This window comes from Tauraco erythrolophus, chromosome 4 (genome assembly GCF_009769465.1).
Source record: "Tauraco erythrolophus isolate bTauEry1 chromosome 4, bTauEry1.pri, whole genome shotgun sequence".
NCBI lineage: Eukaryota > Metazoa > Chordata > Aves > Musophagiformes > Musophagidae > Tauraco > Tauraco erythrolophus.
In genome coordinates, this window is record NC_141468.1 from 79887312 (window position 1) to 79909606 (window position 22295).

At 39.2% G+C, this 22295-nt stretch overlaps 1 protein-coding gene across 6 annotated transcripts in view; it reads right to left on the reverse strand.

Moving 5' to 3' along the window:
- C2CD5 (C2 calcium dependent domain containing 5) overlaps positions 1-20955 on the reverse strand; it is a 68821-nt gene extending 47866 nt beyond the window's left edge. For 3 of the 6 annotated variants that reach the window (XM_086611273.1, XM_086611274.1, XM_086611272.1), the window contains exons 1-8: positions 20797-20933; positions 16801-16887; positions 14751-14922; positions 12397-12492; positions 11687-11842; positions 8332-8530; positions 5534-5685; positions 26-111 (exon numbers count right to left, since the gene is read on the reverse strand). In XM_086611273.1, the coding sequence (XP_086467399.1) occupies positions 26-111; positions 5534-5685; positions 8332-8530; positions 11687-11842; positions 12397-12492; positions 14751-14922; positions 16801-16887; positions 20797-20886 (1038 nt within the window). In that variant the 5' untranslated portion in view covers positions 20887-20933. Of the gene's footprint in view, positions 1-25; positions 112-2514; positions 2710-5533; positions 5686-8331; positions 8531-11686; positions 11843-12396; positions 12493-14750; positions 14923-16800; positions 16888-20796 lie in introns of all 6 variants that reach the window. The other 3 variants (XM_086611271.1, XM_086611270.1, XM_086611275.1) reach the window with 2 other exon arrangements.
- Between the last annotated feature and the right edge of the window lie 1340 nt (positions 20956-22295).

Below are 22295 nucleotides of genomic sequence, written 5' to 3' on the forward strand. Positions count from 1 at the left end.
CATATGTAAGTATAAAATACCTTACCCTTTGTTCCAGAGCTGACTGAGTCTGTTGTCTTAAAAGAGTTTTAAATGGCCCCCCTTCTTTTCCAGCACTCCCACTGCCCATTCCTGAAGAGTATCAGTACAAATGACATTCAAAGAAACATATTAGTAATCAAACTTTGAATTAAAAATATAGAAGATAGTAGTTGAAAACAGTCAAAATTATCCCCACAGTTTTAATTTTCAGAAAAAAAATGCTGAGCATCACAGTTTAATTTGAGGGGGCAGGGGGAGCGTTTTGGGGTTTGGTTTTCACATGACTGGAAGTGATATTTTAGCATTAGGACAAAACTACCCTGACCTAAGATCTTTTTGTGCTGTTAATCTGAATTTTAAAAAAAAACTTCAAAATATCAAGACTTAAAGACCTGGGCTTGCAATTCTTTCCTATAACATATAACTTTTTTTTTTTCTTGTTACTATTGGGAGTTTTGCCTATGATTTCAATATAGATCCACCTTTTCTGCTTTTCAGAGAAGTTACTACATAATCAGATTTTCAGCTGTTATCAAAAAGGGCTGCAAAGTCACCATTAATTCCACACTATTGAACGATGCTTCTCTGCCAGATTACTCTATACTCAAGTATCTCTCTCTACTATTATTATCAGTTTACAAAATAATAATAATAATCTGGCTTCCTGAGAGTTTCAGAGTAACTAAATCACCTTTCCTAAATACTAGAAGGAGACTGTATACATAATTACAACAATAGCTATATAATGTATGATTAGGACTGAAAAGAAAACTGCAAAGGCAATGCACGTCCTCTGATTTGAAATATAAACTCTGAAAAAAATTACTGATATTTTTTATTTTCTTTAATATCTATGCAATGAAATATTCACTCATCTGATTCATTCAAATAAGGACTACTGCTCAGCATTTTGAACTGCCACACTTATTTGATTACTATATTTGCACACACATAACCTGCAGATTATCTGCAAATGAAAACAAGAAATAAACTCCAATTTTGCATAATAACGGGTAATTCTCTGTTTCTTTCATATATTTTACTCCCACCCCTAACCCCCAATACAGGAGCTTTTCTGAAGAGATGGAAAATTTATCAGATACATAAATATCTTTACTATTGAACTATATGTTATCAAGGAACTGTACTCTCAACTGAGTGTGTCGAGATGCAGGTTATATGTATGACAGTAAGTTATTTGCTCTATGGTTAGAAATCATAAAAGCAAAAAACAAACACATACCAAGATTGTGTTTTTCCTAAAGTAAACACAATGCTGGTGAATCAGATTTTCTTGGTAATATTTCATGCCTAAAAACATATTAGCATTGGTATTTCTTCTATCTAAAACCGTTAAATGCTAATTTGACAAAGGAAAAATAAACACCTAAATTGTACAGGAAAGCACAGGATAAAGAATAAAAAAAAGTGTTAGGAGCAGGATGAAATACAAACGTTACAGTGCAAACAGTTATGAATGAAGCCAAGATTTTCTTTTACTGAATTTATAACTAATTTAACGTATCAATTCCTTGCTGGTCTCCTTTTTCTTCTGAACAAGCATCTAATAAACATGAATGAGATTGTACATATACATCAAAGTGCAGTTATCTGTTTTAACCAAAGACTGGGAGATCTAGAAATAATACTGGACTTAATAAAGTATGTTAATTCCTTCCTAACATTTTCAAAAATTGCTAGGCTATCATTACCATATAATTATATATAAAAATACTAAATTTTTTAACAAGTATTTTTAGCTGTTCTTGGATAAGGAAACAAAAAGATTAGTATCTGTATAGTCCCATTAAACAAGATTAAATTGATTTTACTATTTGGCATTGATTCTAAACATCGTTGTCAGGGACTATACAATATTAAATACAGACAAACATAGCATAAATACTGAACATGAAACAAACTCAAAAAGTACAAAGTAATCAAAATAGTTTCTACAGAAAAAAGCAGTAACATCAACTATTTAATTTGAATCTATGAAAATAATGCATGCCAGTGAAATGGAAAAGGAGGCAGCACAAATAAAAATGTTGTACGGGCTTTGTTTAAAAGTTTATAGAGCAGAGTTGCTAGCCATCTGACAGTCATTATTTCAATAAATTATGATTGAATTAATGAGCAAGTGCTTGTTCCATGCAAAACACAGGAATAACAAAGTGAAGGGAATGAGAGGGATTTTAAAAAAATAAACTATTTTAGTCCAATTACCAATGGAAATTTTGCAAGGGAAAAGGAGAAAGTTCTGTAGCATAAACGACATATGTTTCAGATCCTACAAAGAAGTTCTGAAGCTGTTTCAAGCTTCTGGGGCAGAGGTGAGAAATGGTATGAATAGTCATGTAGCCAGCAGTTTTCAGAGGTTAACTGAACAAAAACACAGGGTTATAGAAGGCTGTGTGTTAAATGCCCCCGTATCAAATAACAACAACATTTTCTTAAAAGCTTCTTTAAAAGGCCATAATAGATTGATCCTACCAGAAGCAGCCAGAAGCAGCTCTTCAGTGAAAGAAACACTTTTCCTCAGAACAACTGGGCTGACATGGCTAGAGTGTAGAGGGTTAAGGCTAGACCCCGAGAGGAGGAGACGGGACTTTTTAAGATGTGGGGAATCACAAGAGAGTGTAGGGGAGCTGGGAAACAGGAAAATCCTAGGTCCCTGTAGGGAAGGTGCTGTGGAGGAAAGTAATAGAGACAAAGAGATGTAGATTCAGAAGATGACTAAAGAAACAGACAGAAGAAATCAAAATGAAGCATTTTTTTTTTCTCCAAATGAGCCAGTGCTTATTGCTTAAATTAACTCTTCAACATACAAAGAAATGGAACGACAATACAGCTCCACAATGTGAATGAGAAGCATGTTCTCAAAAATCATGACCTGGTTAACTTTATTTTTAAATTATTTTTTTTTAAACACCATGGTAATCTAACATTTATTTTTAAATTTTATACAAAATTTGGTAACAAATACTACGGAGTAAAGGCTAAATAACACAGTCTCCTCACACACTCGATCTGCTTACTTTCATTATTTAGGTATAAAAAGTTATTTTCCAGAGAAGTCATGGATTTGTTTCATGATTTGTAGAGCCATAAGTCTTGTAGAATTTTAAGTTCTCACAATTAAAAGGAGTATCCACTTTCTCTATTTCCTCCAAACATATACTGTGTCACATCAAAATGTACTGCCTAATTAAAATGTCGTGCTTTTTCAGCCTGATCTTCTATTAGTTTGCAGTGGCATAAAATATATCACTCTTCACAGAAGTTGTCTAACTTCAAACCAAAACAAGCTTTCACAGCACAGAATAACGTCCTCTCATATTTAGACCAGACGTAGATCAGAATGGATAATACAATCACAACTATATTTTACAAAAGACCTTAAGGTAATAATCTCTTGATTTGGAGCTAATGAAAACGAGATGTTTAAGCAGATCTAAGTTTCAGTCTCTTCCATTTGTTATTTGTATTGTGACATTGTGGTATCTGCACTCTTCCCAGGTTAGTCTCCATCTCAAACATGTGAACACAGTAGCTATCTGACTGAGAAACAGATGAACATAATGTACTGCAGAAACATCAGAAAATACTTCATTTTTTCACATCAGCCAATCTGAGCAACATGTATCTCTAATTTGATAGTTTAATGTGTCACATTAGAGGTTTGCATTTACTTTTTTTAAACACTAACATCACCAGCTTTCACGCTGAAGTACGCCAATTTAGTAACAGTCTTAGGAATTGACAACAGAGGTCTGAACATGTACAGTGAATTGTATCTTCCCCACATCATCCAATTTTTGGTAAAATGTAAAACAAAATTCAAGAGGATACTGTCTTTTCAAGCTATTAGGATTCAAAGTCTAGTATGTAACATGAACATAGGGAGGTTTTTTTAAATGCAACCACCAAATCCTCTTAAGTTTCAGCAGCAGAGTTAAAAGCTGCTAAAAGGACAGTGCTAGTAAGCCAAAGTATGCCCACTGTTAGTGTTAAAACTAAAAAGATAGCTAAAAATATATTCATATACTTGAAAAATCCCTAAAAATAAGAGGTACCAATTACACAATCTGTTTCAGTTCTGAACAAACTGACTGAAGACGAGAGGGCCCATCCACCTACGTAACATTGCCAGGAATGACATGAGGCTGCTGCTTTGCAAGCTTGACAAATTCACAGCGAGTTGCCACCTTCAAAAATTCAGAATGTTTACAACTATAAAGATGACCATCTACATTATATTTAAATCCTTTACATGACATGATCCTTACCATGGAAAATCTGATCAAAACAAACAGGTTTTCAAATATTCAGTAAGCCAGATACACGAATTTGTGGTTCTCCTACGTAGTAAGCATCCAGTTATATTTGTAGGTCCTTTAAACAAGTGACCACCTACGGTTAATTTTTTAAAAAAAAAAAACATGCAGTTTTGTGTGTTTGCTTGTTTTTTTAAAAATGGGACAGAAAATATAGTACTAAGAAAGACTGCTTCCTAATTCAGACCATTTTTTAACAGGTATCTAGGAAATAAATTGGGTAAAATATTTAATATAACTGCATTTAAATGCAAGATTTAACTTATCTGCTTGGAAAAATTCTTGAAAGGGATGCTATCAGGCAAAGCTAGATCAACTACTTAAACATGCTTAAAATTGTCTAGCATAGATGGAGACAAGAATGTTCTGAGTTTCAAATACCATAATTTATAAAGTAATGAAACTTATAAACCACTCTGCAAAATACTTGGCCCTACAACAGCAAAACTCAAGGCACTGGTCACATAATGGAGAATAAACAGACAATAACTCTTTGAGTTGTGCTATTGCTGACATGATTCTAACCACAGACTGAAAAAAGAGAGAAGGAAGGAAACAACAAGTTGAAGAAATTATGATAGACCAATGAAGAAAGAAAAATGCTTTTTGAAGATGGCTGGAGTACAATTTAAGTTACTTTCAAAATGCATACTGCGTATGTAAAGCCATTTCCATATACCAAGGAGAATGAAAAGACAGTAGCTGCTACATTTCTAGCATTCCACTTGCAAAAAAGAGTTAAAAAAAAAAACACAGAGAAATGTATACAATATACTTTTAGCGCAATGCATTAGGCTTGAAGACTACATAGTTTTAGTAACACTGTCCTGAACATACTGTGGTGAGAAATGTACTTCCATAATTTGTAATATGAAATGGAGGAAATAAGAAAAAGGCAATTACTTAGGACTCCCTTAATGCTCTGAGATGTTTTATTTTGACTTGAATGCAGTTGTGTTACAGATGTCATTTTAACGTTATCCAGAATGGTGGAACTACAGGTAGGATCTAAATTTTCACTCTATAGAAATTGTTTCAAGCTTGAGGCGTGCTATCTGAAGTCTCCAATTTCCACATCATTTTGATAACTTAAAGGCCAAAAAGCAAAAAGGGGTTGAATGAAAATATAAAAAGAGAAACACAAATTAAACAAAAAGTGGGTGGAAGCGCCTTACCAGTTTTGGGTGTCAAACTCAAATCTGTGTCAGAAGAAGAGGACTGTCGACTGTAGGACTTGGAAGGTGAAAAGGAATAGGTTTGGTTTTTCAGAGGGGTGGAGGGTCCTGATGAATGAGTATTGGGATTGGGATCTTCATTGAAGGGAATCCTGCCAGAAGAAGGTGGAAACATATTCAGTAATCCTGTGCCAAAGGACCTGGCTGACAGCAGCATGATCCAAACACCAGGATGGGATTGGGGCAGGGCCAGCAGCTATTCCTTAGGTGCGAGACTGGGGATGAGGCCAGAGGCAAAGAAACACTGTTTTACCCATTCAGCATTCTACAGATAGATGCTGATAATCTAAAATGAAACAATTAAGCCAAATGAAAGGCATGAGATGTGACAAAAAAATATATATATATGCAAAAGAAAAAACTGAAACAGTTTATGGCTTAAAAATCTGGTCAGATACACAATGGTTTGAGTTAGTTTAATAAAGAAAAAATGATTTCAAATTATATTTGTGTTTATACATATTTATACATTTATGTATACACACACATATGCCTTTTAAGAAAAAGGAAAAAAAAAAATGTTTCCTTATCCTATAGCATCAGCAGCATGCCACAGCTAAAAACAGAGCAAAGAGGAGAACCTTTACGGGAACGACTAGATTGACAAACGGTTCACTTATGCACAGATTGACTTACCTGCTCTCTAAAACCATCTCTTCCACAAATGGCACATACCCTTTCTATGAGCATTTTAAAACCTAAATACCAGATCTGAATCATGCTCAAAAGCAACTACGAACTCCAATCAAAACGTGATTTCCTCCAATGACTGTAAAATAGTGAATGTTTCTCAGATACATCAACTTATTTTTACTTAATTTCTTAGGAAGTAAGCACGATAAAAAGAAATGAGGAGTGTGGCTTTGTGGAAGAGACTGAGGTATTTTCAAGAAACTATTGCCTTTGTTGCAGCAGCTGCACACAGAGTAGTTCTCCACTGACAACAGAAGGTGTCTTCATGAGAAAATGAGGGAGAAAAGATGGGTGGTACCTGCCTACACTGCCTGCCTGCCTGCACTTTGCGACCACTGTGCCTGTGGCCTGCCTCTCCCCAGCTCTTGAGTCTGAGCAGTCTCGTACCAGTGTAGATGAGAGTGGGAACAGACACAGAGAAGTTCTGAGTAAGTCGTGAGCCAGTAGCAGTGTGAATTGGGCTGTTGTGAGTCGAGCGGCATCCATGGCTTGGCGGATGAACCAGCGGAGACCTGAGAGAATTTGCAGCCAAGGTGGAAGAAAAGAAAACAATACATACAAACAGGTTGCAAAGTTATGTTATAAATGATTTCAGGGAAGTTTAGCTAGAGGAGATCTCTTACTTTAAGCAGACTCTAAGAATTTAAATTCCTAGCATGCAAGAGTCCTGATGAAATAAAAAGAGAAAGGAACAGCTTAAGCACTAGCTTTGAACGTGCAATTGATTATTTGGCAACAGGGTGTCAAGTTAGTAAAGCCAAGAATAAGAAGTATTAGTTGATTTTGCTGGCTTTGAGAAACATTCCATTTTTTGGACTGATGGACAACAATTCTGACAATAATCACCACCAAGCTGAACATGGATTATTTGGGGGGTGGAATTTCCACGTTTTGCTCCAGAGTGAAAGCTACTGATTTATTTATGCATGCTTAAAGTTGGTAGTTACTAGGTCCACCTTTCTTTTTTAAAAAAAATCACCACTGTTATTTATGCTGCATTGTATCCAGAAGCCCTTTTGATGGCAAATTTTAAAATTAAGACAAGCTAAACAGGCTATGATTTGAAACAGAAACCAGTAACTTTGAGAAGTCAGAGCATACTGATGCCTGCACAACAAAAATGCCTAATTACTGTTGCAATGACACAGAAGTTCAAGTTAATGAAAACGGCTAATTTAATTAATACCTCTGGAAACATAATCTAAGTAGTATGTTTTTTTGGTGCTGTTTTTTCCTTCCAAAAATTGGATTGCTCTACCAAACAGAAAATAACTAATTTATCCAAGCAACAAAGTAGTAACAATTTGAAGAAAACTCTAAGTATTAGGTTGTACGCACATGAAAAAAAACGCATTCAAACAGTGTTTAGTGCTGCAGTAGATATAACAAAGATCAAGAAAATCTACCTCTCATCACAAAAAGTTTTTTCTGGAAGTACACCGTTTAACTCAAGCTTGTTTTGCAATAGCCCTTCTTGTTTTGCAACCGTTAAAAGCAAAGCACACAAGAAAAGACAAGACTATTTCAGGTCATTCTCTAAATCACTGACAGAACTGTCTGAATTCAAAATTTAGCTTTTCTTATATGCTCAGCATAAACACTTTCTGAATTCAAAATTCATATTTTCTTACACACTCAGCATAAACACTCAAACTTGATCGTATTGAACTTGGAAAATCTTGAACAGAAGGTGTATCATGAGAAGCCCTCACAAAAATATTTATTGTACAAACACAGAGTCAAGGCAGAACTAATCATTAGTTAGGAAACTGGTGGATCACAACCCAAGGATACATAATATCATTGCTACAGAAAACCAAAAAGTCATATTAAGTAAGGATTACAACTCCAGCTTCTACAGAAATCAGTAATTCAACCTAAAACACTTCAAAATTGTGGAATATAAACTGAGTTGCAGACAAGTAAAACTATAAAAGAAAAACAAATTCTGGGGAAAAAAAGAAACCACACCAGTCATGTAAAACTGAATGAGTATGAACAGGAGATGGAACTTGTTTCCCTACAAACCAGTAATTCATACTTACTCCTTCATTTCTTTGGATGGGGAGTTACATGCAGGTAAAAATGCTGATGTGTTACTTAGTTTATCCAATGTGCAGGCTGTTCCTATGGCTCGCACTACTAGTCCAGACTCTCCCTCCAAATCAAAACACTGCAAATAACCAACAACAGCATTTCCTCTCATTTCAAGCACCTTCAAGCCAATCTTCCTTTGCAATTCACCTACAAAACAAAAGGTAAAGAGCTCATAATTGCAGTGAATTTCCTCTATGCTCTTTTGTGGTCTTTGGCCTCCGCTTTTGGAATTGTCAAAAAAGTCAGCAAAACAGGTAACAGATCCAATCTTACATTAATTCCTCCAAGCAGCTGGCCACAACCTCCACCTCCTATAACACAGTGTGATTTTCATGTTTTGCACAGCTTTTTCCTTTTTTTCTCCACAACTACTCTGATTGCCCAAATAATGTGTTATTTCAGAAATGTTCTTCTCTGGTTTTTATTTTCATTCGTTCTTCCCTTTTTTACTTATTTAGAGAGAAAAAGACATGGTCAAGATATGTGCTGGAACACACGTAAGTTTCTAAATACACCTTCATGCAGTTGAGAACAATGCAACACCTTTGAAATTCATGTGGATTGGCATCTATAATTTTTTGTTTGCAAGCTTATTTAAGCATATTTCAACTAATTTATACTTTTTGCTCTTTTTAAATTGATCAGCGTTTAATATGGCAGCCTGACCTACAAAATGTTAACACCACATAAACAAAACACAATACCAAATGCCCCACACTCTCACTGCAAACAAATGACTGCCATGTCTCTATTAGCTGCACACAAAGACTGAAAGACTGTAACTATATGATAATGGTCTGCCATAGATGCCTACTTAGCAGGATGGGTTTTTTTTTAAAAAAAAAAAAGTTCATTGATCTATGTAGCTAGGTAGTCTTGGTAATACAAGGCAGAAAATATTATCTCTCTTCTGATGAAAGTGAAATATCTCCAAAATCCTCTGTTGACAAACTGAAAAAGCCTCAGTACCACGGAGGATAGCCTAACAGTCCCAATGTCAATAATGTTAAGAAACCAAGTCGCACAAAATGATCACTGCTGCTTTCCAGAAGCTTTGTGTTAAAATTACCAGAACAGGTTCCTATTGTAAACTTCTTAACAGAGGCTGAAATTATGCCTCTACTGGTCTTGAAAAATCTCCAAGATTGAGATAGAGTATGAAAGTTTCTACCTGAGTGAAAATTGCCACGGATTCTTTTCAAACCAAGTCGAGAATGAATTCTTTTTTACATACACAGCACAGTATGACAGAGATCTATGAAAGAGCCTGGGTTATTCTCAAAAGTTACAGATTTCTTCAGGATTCTTTAGGTGTGGCTACCAGTAACAACAATTGCAATGTGAAGCATTATATTACAGGACATAAAACAGTACTGCTATGAGGTCTTTTGGGTTTTTTTCCTCTTAACCACTGCCATGAATAAAAACAGTAACAAAATCTAGCAGAACACCTCCACATATGCTACTTTATCCACTTTCACTATTTATGCAAGGTAAGAGATATGCAGAGACATGGATTTGACGGATGGACCACTCAGTGGATAAGGAATTGGCTGGATGGTCGCACTCAAAGAGTTGTGGTCAACGGTTCAATGTCCACATGGAGGCCAGTGACAAGTGGTGTTCCTCAGAGGTCAGTCCTGGGGCCAGTGCTACTTAACATCTTTGTTGGAGACATGAACAGTGGGATTGAGTGCACCCTCAGCAAGTTTGCAGATGACACCAAGCTGTGTGGTGTTGTGGACACACTGGAGGGAAGGGATGCCATCCAGAGGGACCTTGACAGGCTGGAGAGGTGGGCCTGTGAGAACCTCATGAAGTTCAACAAGGCCAAGTGCAAGGTCCTGCACGTGGGTCGGGGCAATCCCAAGCACAAGTACAGGCTGGGTGGAGAATGGATTGAGAGCAGCCCTGAGGAAAAGGACTTGGGAGTGCTGGTGGATGAGAAGCTCAACATGAGCCGGCAATGTGCAGTGGCAGCACAGAAAGCAAATCGTATCCTGGGCTGCATCAAAAGGAGCATGGCCAGCAGGTCGAGGGAAGTGATTCTGCCCCTCTACTCTGCTCTCATGAGACCCCATCTGGAATACTGCGTTCAGCTCTGGAGTCCCCAACACAAGAAGGACATGGAGCTGCTGGAGTGAGTCTTGAGGAGGGCCACGAAGATGATCAGAGGGCTGGAGCACCTCTGCTATGAAGACAGGCTGAGAGAGCTGGGGCTGTTCAGCCTGAAGAAGAGAAGGCTCCAGGGTGATTTTATAGCAGCTTTCCAGTACTTAAAGGGGGCCTACAGGAAAGCTGGAGAGGGACTTTTTACAAGGGTGTGTAGTGACAGGACAAGGGGCAATGGATTTAAACTGAAAGAGGGGAGACTGAGATTAGATATAAGGAAGAAATTCTTCACTCTGAGCATGGTGAGGCACTGGAACAAGTTGCCTAGAGAAGCTGTAGATGCCCCATCCCTGGAAGTGTTCAAGGCCAGGTTGGATGAGGCTTTGAGCAACCTGGTGTAGTGGAGGGTGTCCCTGCCCAAGGCAGGGGGGTTGGAACTGGATGATCTTTGAAATCCTAACCATTCTATGATTTGATGATACTCTAGAGTATGGGTGTTTTGTTCTGTTCTATTGACACTGAAACAGGAGGATCTTGGTTCATAACTACTGTTCATAAGCATCAGTAATGCAATAAACAAAAAAAAACCACTGTGAAGATAGATACTTGATACTCTGGAGACATCAAATGCCTTTAATCACTGGTCTCTCCAGGAATTGCAGGTATGTCCTGCAGAATCGACGCAAGGCAATACAGAAGCATGCTTGAGAAACAGTGAACCAATCTTGACATCGGAAAGATGGGATGAGTAAGGTAAGTACTAACACATGCTGTATCTGAGATGGTGTATATTTGCTCACGTACTTCGAAGCAGTTCAGAGAAGGTGGAGTAGTTTGTTATTTCAATTGTTTGAATCAAAATTCTAGTAATACTTCTCATATGGGTAAAGAACATCTTCAAGAGTTTCACAGGTTTCTTTGACCTTGCTGAAAACAACGAACAAATTAGACAGCAGCATGGCCTCACCAAGAAGGGGGGGGGAAGGGCAGGGCTGGAAAAGGTAAAAGGTCAGCCATACCAGCTATCAATTAGGATAACAGAACCTCGGAAACAGGAGACACTGTGAACTGAAAAAATAAACTTAACTAATACCAAAAATCATGGACAATCTTGTCTCAAGCAAGTCATTTATTCAAATGGTGAAGATTTCTAAATGCAGCAATAACCATTATAGCCTATGTGTTTAATACCTGACATGAGTGAAATGAGTCTTTGTCTAGCCTCATTCGATGCCCTCGGTGTACGAATTCGGTCTATCCACTGGTATTCTGGGTCTTCATTAACTACAAGTTCTTCCACAAATCCATGAATTATTACTGCTCTGTAACACTTAGGAATAGACGTAGCTGTTAAAAAAATAAAAATAAATGAAGCTGTAAGGCATGAGTCTAGGAGTCAAGAATTCCAAGGAAAACATAAAATTACATATCAAAAGCAACATGAACAATTCCAGAAAGTAATCCACATAATTTTCTGTTCACGTGTGGACATATCCAAGCAGTTTTGTTCTGGTACACCCTGGAACACAGATATAACTGTCCAGTGTATCAGTTACAACATGTTCCATGATGAAACCTTTTCACTTTGTGCCTCTTTAACAGGATATGCACGCAAAGTAATACCATGTGCATATGCACTGAAACGCAACTTAATAAAGATAAGGGAGGTGGTGGGGGTGGTGGAATCAGTTATTTACATTGTTTTGAAATATGAACACTAAAAATTTACTTAAAAATAACAAGAAAAGCAATCTGCATTTGCTACTGGCTTCAGTGTAACCTGCACTGGGCTTACACAATAAACTGGTGAAAGAACAGAAACTAACAGAACAGGTAAAGAAAGAAAAGAAAGGGAAGGGAAAAAAGTTTTCAGTTCAAATAAACTTTTTTCCTCTACTTACTGCAAAAAAACTTGACTCCACAGGATGACTGCCTAAATCTGTTTAAATCATTGAAGAGATCTACTTTCACCACCACATTGATCTCTCCACGTATACCTATCAATGAAAAACATGAAAAGTGAGAAGCTCTATCAGAAACAAATACAAAACTAGCCCTATTAATTACTCCCTGTAATTAGTAATTAATGCACTTTCTATTAGCGATGAGTTAGTTTTTCTGCAAGGAATGAATTATAACCCTGCTAGAACCGCTTGGTTCAACTGGCAGTTGACATGTCAATTCCAACCTGGGCCAGAGGAGCAAGAAGACATTTCCTTGCCTCTCAGGTCTGCTGCAGAGACACCGTCACAGAGGAAGTTCCTAGTTCTGCCCAGCCTTTGAGGCTGACGCTACGCAAGCAACAGTCCTCAAATACCTGCTGCACCAAACAGGACTTTAGAAGAAAGATGGGATTGGAGAAAGAGAAGCCACCAGCCTCCTGACACTGCAGTGGCCTCTGCTGTGGTGTGCGAGTGCTCCCTCTGCTCCTTTGCCCTATACCATCAGTGGAAAGGGTGTAAAAATCAGTATATAAGTTCCACGACCGTCCCAAGATATCCTCAGCACAAAAGGTCACCTGCACTAGCTTTGAGTATAGATGCTTCAAACTGGAGTCCTGTCCACATCAAAAAGCTCTGACCAGCACCAAAAAGCTTTTACATTTTGTCCCTGAAGTAGTTTCAAAATCGCAGTAAAGCTACTCTCTAAGTTCCATCCAATGACAAAATTCATGGTTCTTTCTCTAGAACCGCAAAGCGGCACAGTAAATATTTGTAGAATACTTTGATCATGAGAAGAAATAGATTACAGACTTTTTAGATAAAGCTTAATTTTTGGCCACAATTAAACCTTACTAATAATGGAATATTTCTTCAACACGCAGCCATTCCTTTTCGATTTTTCTACTTTCCTACTCTGAGCTTATTCTTTTTCCCCACCCACTAACAAAACCATTTCACATATTATAGGTTCTGACATACTGAGGACTAAACTTCTTGATGAGTCTGATCTCTAGTGTCTTCAGAAGCCTTTATCACTGAAGCATACAACACTCAAACAACAGCCTTAGATTAGTAGTTTGACTTTATTGCAACAAAGTCACCAAGATCTATATTCCAAAACGCCAATAGGAAGAAGCCTTCAGTTACTATAACAGGAAGTGCCTAGGTTCATAGATTTTCACAAATAATCACACTGAGGTGGAAAAAAAAAATTATAAATAGTATATTGATTTTTTTTTTAAGGAAGCATCAATTACTGTTTGCCAAGGATCAAGATAATTATAATCTACTGCTATGAGCATAAAAATATAAGAATTCCAATTTTACTTAAACAGAAAAAAAGCTGTGAAATACTAACAGATCTAGAAAAATACAGAAAATCTAATTCTCTCTGACATACAAGTTATACAGATCCCAAGACAAGCATTCACCTAATTTAACTTCAAAAGAAAATGTATGATAGGAAAATGTGAACAGAATAAAAGTAAGAAAAATATATGCAATATTTCTTAAAAAACTCTTCAATGTAACTTTTAAATGTAAAAAATACTTTGCATCAGTTATGATGATCATTTAGTAAATACCATTACTTATTTCCCAACAATGCCTTATAATCAGCTTTCAAGGTAGTTAGGTGATTTAATTCACACTGGATAATGAAAAAGGGTGGCAATGACAACCACACAAATGTTCTGCAATATGGTATTCAAGCAGCAAGCTAATTGGTGTAAACTGGCCTTGACTTTCTGGACAAAAGCTGTGTTTCATTAACATCAAAGGCAAAAACATCAATAACTTCACCTTCTCATACTTTCAAGAGATTCTGATGAAATCTACCTAGCACCGAGAGTACTTTCTGCAGGGAAAAGTAATTTCATCCTGTACTTTATGTTGAAGATATGGTACATCCTGTCCCTCCATCAAGTGAAGTTTATCCAACATCCCAGGAAGTCACGCCCCAAGTGACCTCAGCGAAAGTGTATTCTTTTAGTAAACACATGGTAATTGGAAAAGTATGTTTGGGTCTTTTATTTAATCTGAATTTTGCAGTAACTATTTTAAACACCACGTGAAGATTTTTTCCACTTGTCATTTGTTCTATGGAAGGCGATCTGCCAAGCACTATTCCCAACTACTACGCCAGAAATTTTCTCATGAAAGAAATAAGGAAGAGACTGCCAGAAAAGTAGCTTTTCAGCTCCCAAGGCTAAAATTATTACAAATTTCTGAAGACAGCTTACAAAAATGAAGATTGTAAGAAGCAAATTACATCTCAAACAACACTGTTTTACTTTTACATTAGTGAATCTTACCGTGAATGGTATCATAAATTGGAAACCATCCTGAAATAACTGTAGCTGCTTCACTATAGAGCAAAGGATCAATATCTATGTAGACTTTGCCAATGGCATCATTAGCACTGTAGGTATCATGATCAAGAACTGTGATCTGGAGAGGCTCATCTTGTAGCTCTTCATCATCTACCTAAAACCAAACGTTAACACAGAATCTGAGTAATTAAAAAAAACACAGGGAGACACTGCTGAAAAACAAATGCAAAGAAGAGGAGAGTTAGTTATGTACAGTAACCTGACACAGATAAATCCGTAATTTCTATTTCCTGTATCTAAACAACACATTCACTTATTTTCATTTTACCCTTCACAAACTGCTGAGATCCTGGAACCGGAGTTATCACTGGGAGAAGAACAGAAAAGCAAGATTACAGTGATTACACATTTAAAAATTCCACATGATTTGTCTTAAGTCACATTCCCTAGGTTGTCTACCCACCTCCACAATACATGCTTTTCATTTAAAAAAAAATGAAAATTTAAGATAAAAGCATCTCAGAAGACTATCATACTCTGAAGTTATGATTATTGGTGCTCTCACTCTTCCAAACTGATCAGTGGCTTAAAAGAAGACTAGACATTTTATACAACCCGCTGTAAAAATCCCACTGTAATTTCAGACATGCATTTTCCTAAACAAATGCAATAAACCATCCGCAGATAACTATTTTTTTAGGACATACAAAGATAGACATTCTACAGCTTTTTGTGTTGAACGTCACAAACCAAGAATCAGGTTTGCTAAATGCAGTGGGATGAGTCATGTAAGTGTTTGCAGAACTCTAACGTAGTCTTGCAAAAAGATTAAACTACACACACACGCACACACTTACGATGTCTTAAGCAGTTAGTGTTTTTCCACTCTTTGAAATGTGGAACTCTTATTTTTTCAATGTTGCTGTTTGGCTCTTTCCCAAATCCATTTTTCCATGCAAAAAGATAGAATTTTGAGACTTCTGTTACTGTCAAAAAACCTCATTCTGTATGAACTGTTAACTCTCCACACAGATCAGCTCTTTCCCCTCCCCACAAAAACCACCCCAGGAACCGAAAGAGAAAACAAGAAAAACTGACTGAATTTCAACATCACAGTACTTCTCTCTTAACCAACATGAATTGCTGATTAAAAGATGCTCTTAATCAGGCATTCTGTGTTGATTAATAATCTGCCTAACCTCACTATTTTATATTTGCTCTGAACTACTTCTAACTTACTAGTTATTACATCACTCATTACATGTACCTATATTTACAACCATGTTTATACTGTGATATTATCTTAGAGCACTATAAATTGACCAGTACTATATAATAAAATGTTTTAAGAATTAATTTATTCTAAATACCCCCTTTTTTTTCTTTTTAAGTAATAAAAAAATGCAGTAACAGAAAAGAACATGTAAACGCTTCTTCAGGGCATGTCAAAGGACATCGACAAACCAGATCCTGGAAAGGAACAAGCAATTCGCTGAGTGTCCTCACTACTACATAAGGAAATGGGAAAAGAAAGTGTATGATAATTGTTGTCCAAACTCTTTATTTTGTAATTTTCTCATAGGAATTCTCTATTTACTTCTTTGTCAAGTGCACTATTTTTGCAACCAAAAGTAACACTTTGAATAGTAATTAACTTTCCTTACTCAAAGTTACCCCTTTAGAAAAATACAAGCATACCCGTACGGATACCTGAAAGCATAACCCATAGTGCTATCTTCCCCCGGCTTTTACCTGTCTTTGGCTTTTTTAGTGTTACCCAGAACAAGATTCGAGTTGGATCCAATCTGTCAAGCTTTTATCTTTACAAACAGTCCTAAAAATCCAACCAGACACCTTTAGTAAGCAAGATCTAACTGTAGACAGGTTTGCTGAAAAGACTTCATGTGTATGTAAACAGAAATATGCTTCACTACTCAAAACTCTTTTTCTGCCTGAAATGAAATTATTTCATTAAGGGCATGTAAACCAAAGTGTCTCTATAGATACAGGCAAGATCTTAAGAAATACTTACTTCAAATTTGAACCACTCAGAATTCCACTGAGGATTAAGTGATTTGGGATACACATCTGTCTTAAATGTTGTATTTCCAAACTTTACCTAAAAATACAAGCATTCAATCAGTAATAATGAATATTAATAAATAAATTTAGAAACACATTAAATCTACACATGTAAATTATTTCAAATACATATTTCAATAACACCGACAAATCATTTTCTCTTCAGTGACAGTGGCTTTTTTTAATCGAATTCACATATATCAGTAAGTAACTTTCTATATATCAACAAGACTTCCAATAAAAATCTCTCACAATTAAAATCGTTTCTTTTCCTCCTCAATCACTTCAGAGGTAAAAATATTGCTTGTATTGGCTATTCAAAGTCATTTGGTATACTCTCTTTGCTTTCTGTTTAGAAATACCGTGAGAAAAAGTTCCCATCTGCCTATTGATAGTTTATATCCTATTACTGTTCTCTCTAGTGTTTCTAAATCAGCTTTATTGAGAATTTAAATATAGAAATAGAATGGTAACATTGGCAAGTTTATTTCTTAAATTTAAAAATATCTCCTCAGATACACACCAGAAGATAACTGAAACCATCTCCATTAACCACACTCTTGATATGCTGGACACATATCAGTGAATTTAGAGCACAAAGGGGGAAGCACCTTATCAGTTTCCATTCCTTTATTTTAATAAAGATAATTCCAGAAAGCATATAAGCACAAAGGTTAGAGGGACTACATATCTACATACATATCTTTCTCTATATCCCTGTAACCTCCAGTTACTGAAGATTAAATATTCTCCATACTTCTGTTGATTAATGCACCTTCAACCACGTAACAGTCTATTTCAGGAATCTCCATTTGGTCTCCGCAGGAGTCTATTTCAGGATGACCTCGTTTATTTTGGGTTTTTTGTCAAAAAAAAAAAAAAGTGAAATTGAATTTCTGTGATGCTCCACACCTCAAGAGACCATGATGCACAATGCCAGAGCCTTTATTTCACTGGAGCTTTCATACCAAACCATTTACAAACACTTGTAGTTCTCTGCATGCTGCCTCTCAAAACAAGGAGTGCTTAACTCATACCAAGTATCTGATCCTACTTACAAATACCTGAAGTTAGATATCTGAATTAATTCAAGGTTCTTAAGAAAATAATGAGTGATGAAATAAATGTCGCAGTCACATTGTGGATTCGGAATGTAATTTTAAAATTCTGAACAGATTTTGGAGACTAAGTTTAGGCTTAGCTTTTGAAAACTGCATAGCAATTTTTTAAACACTTTTACTCAAGAAAGTATTAAATAAACACTTTAGACGTTTCAGTAATATGGTGATTATTTTGCATAGGTGCATACCCCAACTCTGAAGAGATTCTACACTTGCTTAAGAACACTCAGTGAATTTAAAAAGCCTAAAGCTCTACAGAACTGGACTACGAGTTCACACTGAGCTCTATATATAAAAACAACTGTACGTATCTCAGTCAACAGAACTCTGCACAGCATTTGTGACCAAAGAAGCAAATAAAAATCTAGTGGGGCCCCCGTTTGATTCAATGAACAGTCATGCTTTTTAAAAAGAAGTTACTTCAAAGTAAACTTTCGTGTTAAAAGCCAGAGCGGTGTAACAACACAGGACTACGCAACCTTAGTGTAACAAATCAGCCAGCTATCAAAAGGTGTGCGCAGCCTACATGCACACAGAGAACTAACAGTGCTGCCACTCAGAACGTGTATTTATTACACAAAGCAGGATCAGAAAGTGACACTGACGATAGTTTTTAACTGAGCCATCTCATACACCACAAGCTGCCAAGAAGCAACAGCCCAGAGCTCCACCCAACCTATTTTTATATGTTATCTAGGGAGTAAATTAGTTCCCTTGGAGCCCCAGGCAGCTATAACTGAACTTCTCCAGTAGTCAAGCTCGTTCATTAAAGCTAGTAGAGATAATCAAGCACTACACTGCTGACCACTGTACAAATTTAGAAGCATGGTTATGGAAGAAATTGTGCTAATTTGCTCCAGATCACACATAACTGGCAAAGTCCAAGTTACAGGGAACCTCAGCCAAGTAAGAGCCCTGAAGCCCTTTCTCGTTTTCTTTTCTCATTCTAGTTATATTAGCAAATCTAACAAGGAAATCAAAGGCTAGTAATCAACTAGTACCTTAACATTACTTCACCTTTTAATTTCTATTTAAGCGAAAACGTTTTGTAAAGATTTTCAGTAACTTTACACTGAAAAAACAAAACAATAGTTTCAAGCTCTATTTTGACATAAATCGCCCCTGCTGCCTTGCCTACTCTGCGTGTGGAAAAGGTAGTTCCCATAGTCTTTCCTTCCAATAACAGTCCTAAAAGCAAGGCCCCATCTATGGACTTGTTTGTGCTAAGACATTTGTGAAACTGCACATTGACCCAACTAAGCAAATTGATCTTACTGAAAAATTTTGTTTTCCTTTTTTTGCTAAGCTAGATGAATTTCCAAATCTATTTTGCTACACAGCTACTCAGACAGTGAGGTTGGCACAGATGGAGCAGGGTTAGGAACAAGTGACCAACAGGAGGGAGAGCTGTTTCTCCTCAAGGCAGCATAAAAACAGGCCACATTAAACTATTTGTGTTTTCCCACCTCCTAGTAGCACGTACCACAGTTGTTGTAGGCTGCCTATTAATCAAATTTAAAATTACAAGAAAAGTGTTTATAAATTAAAAATTGAATGATGGAAAACGGAAAACAAACACTGAAATATTAAGTTAAATAATTGTCATTGATGCAATAAAATAGAACTGTGTACTACTACAGCTCCATTGAAAAGCACACAAGAAATGTTTTCACTTTATTACCAATTTACTATTCCACTAAGCAACGCACTTGGTGTCTAATGTCAACAAGTTTTTTAAGCACAAAACTAAATCAGGACTTACATACCAAAAATCTGTTTCGATATGATCGGACTTCTCAATTTATACAATTCTAGAAAGACATTCTGTCTTCCTACCTTAATTCCAGTGTTGCACCAACCTCAATTACTATTTGTAGCCCAAACATGCATTTACATGGCATTCCATTTTAAACACCTCTTTGCTTTTTCTGAGAGTATGGTTTCTGAATCTACAGAATGTTTCTGAAATGTTCTAAGTAATTCATACTGGAAATAACGAATCATAAAGCAGAAGGATCATGTCAATTTATTTTACAACCCCTTCCTAAGAAACACCCTATATATTGCCTACTGACTATATGACCGTAAAGCAGGTTGAGGTTAGATACTTTCGGTGCAATAAAATGATTTAAACATGAAAGCAATATTAAATGTTTGCCCAATGAAAACCCTCTTTGAAAATATTTTAGCATGTCAAATACTTCAAATAGAAATATGAATACTGGCCTTAAAAGCAAAGCCGCACAACCACTCTGCACTTCACATATTCAGAGATACAAACGACTTAAAACATGCTTTTCCTACTTCTCCATCCCGCTTACACCACCTCTACCGAACCCTGAAATGGATTCCATGTGGCCACCGCATCACCAAGAGCCGTTCACTAACAGCCTCCAGCCGCGAAAGGCAGACGGAGAGCAGAACATTTCCGAAACGCCACTCGAGCTCCGCACGGCTGCCGGCAAGAACTCGACGGTAAGCCACGCACTGCTCCAAGAAGCGCCCCGCCGACACGGGCTTGGGGCGCTCCGCGTCACTCCGCAGCCGCGCTGCCCACCGCCCCGGCCGGGGCCGGCCCGCCCTCCGGCCGAGCCCGGCGGCACGGAACGCGTCCGGCGGCGGGGCTGCCGGGCGGAGCCGCGGCCGGGGGCGCCCCGGGCAGCGCACGCCGCCCCGGCGGCACCTGTCACCGCGCCCGGGGGTGCTGCGGCGGGGCCCGGCGGCAGGTGCGCGGGCCCGAGGCGCGAGCGGCGGGGCCGCCCTCGCCCTCACCCTCCTCCCCTCAACACCGCCCCGGAGCGCAGCGCTCCTTCCCGCCCGCAAACCTCCACGAAGGCGTCGGTCAGGTCGCTGGCGCGGTCCATCACCGGCAAATGGCGCCCTGCCACGATTTTGACCTTCAGCTTCCCCGGCATCTTCCTCCGCCTCCCGCCGGCTGCAAGGAGAAAACAACGGCGCGTGTCCCATGGAGCGGCACGGCACGGCACGGGGGCCGAGGCGGGGCGGCGGGGGCGCGGGCGCGCATGCGCCGCGGCCACCAGCGGCCTGCGGCTGCTCGCCCATGCCGGGCGCCGCCGCTCCGACCCGGCGCTGCAGCGGCCGCCGGGCACGCGCGCCGTGACGCAATCTGGTGGGGAGGGGACGGCTGCTGGGCGCATGCGCCACTTACCGGGTCACCGCTGCGAGCGGCCGAGGAAGCCGGCAGCGCCGGCGGGGACGGGCGGTTCCTCGCTCTGTGCTGCTGGCGGCACGGCCCCAGGACGCCCCGCCGCGCAGCTCGCCTTTGCCGGTGCCGCCCCGCCCCTGCACCAAGATGGCGCCGCGGGCACCGAGACCCCGCTGGAAGTCGAGCGCCGACTCCTCGATGGGCTCCGCGCTAGCGATGCGGCGGTGCTTCCAAGGGAAGGCAGGGTGCTTGAGTGCCGAGTCATCGATGCCGAGGCGGCGGCGCTGGCCGCGGGCGAGCCGGGGCGGCGGTGGGACGGGACGGGACGGGGCCGCGCTCCTTCCCGCGTTCAGCCTCGCGTCCGCGGCTCCGCAGCGGCCCGCAGCCGGATGTCGGGCTGGGCTGCGCAGCGTCCATGACGGCCGCGGGGCCCTGACTCGGGGGCTGCGGGGTGCCCCGCTGGGAGAGCCCGGCCGGCGGCTCCGGTGGCTCGGGCCTGCTCTGCCGCCAGCCTTCCCTCAGGAAGGAGCTGATGCGGTCTCGGGCGTGAGGGCCCGGTAAAGGGGAGGTGTGGGGCATACGTGCATCTCTGGGTGCTCGGAGGGAGAGTCCTTTGAAGGATTTAAACCAAACCTCATGGGTGTGGGGTTTTTTTTTCCTTAATCAAAGACAAATATTTACAGTATTTGAGGGATTATGATTAGATTAAATGGCATTTAGTTATCAGAAATAGGATTTGATATGGTTCTTGTAGCCAGGTCTTGACTTCTTGATGCCTGAAAAGCTCTTTGTTCAGGAAGTAGTGCTGTGGAAGCTCGGGGCGAAGCCAAGGCGTGGGGCGAGCTCAGGGTGTGCCCGCGGGAGAGAGCCCGGGAGCGTGAAACCAGGTGCCTGAGAATCTGCAGGTCGCGGGTTGTGCTGCTGGCGTGGTCGTGAACAGGATATAAAAGAACCCTTGTGTTTTAATTAAGCAGTCCCCAGATGTTGAGCCAAATAGTAGATCTGGTTGGATTATTTTCCCTTCTTTCTAATCTTACAAAAAGACTAAATAATGTTACAGGCTGGAATGTGATACTGCAAACACAAACCATACGAACGAAATGCAGTAGTGTGTGGCGTAGTGAATAAATGCACGGAAGATCTGTGGCTCTCTGACGT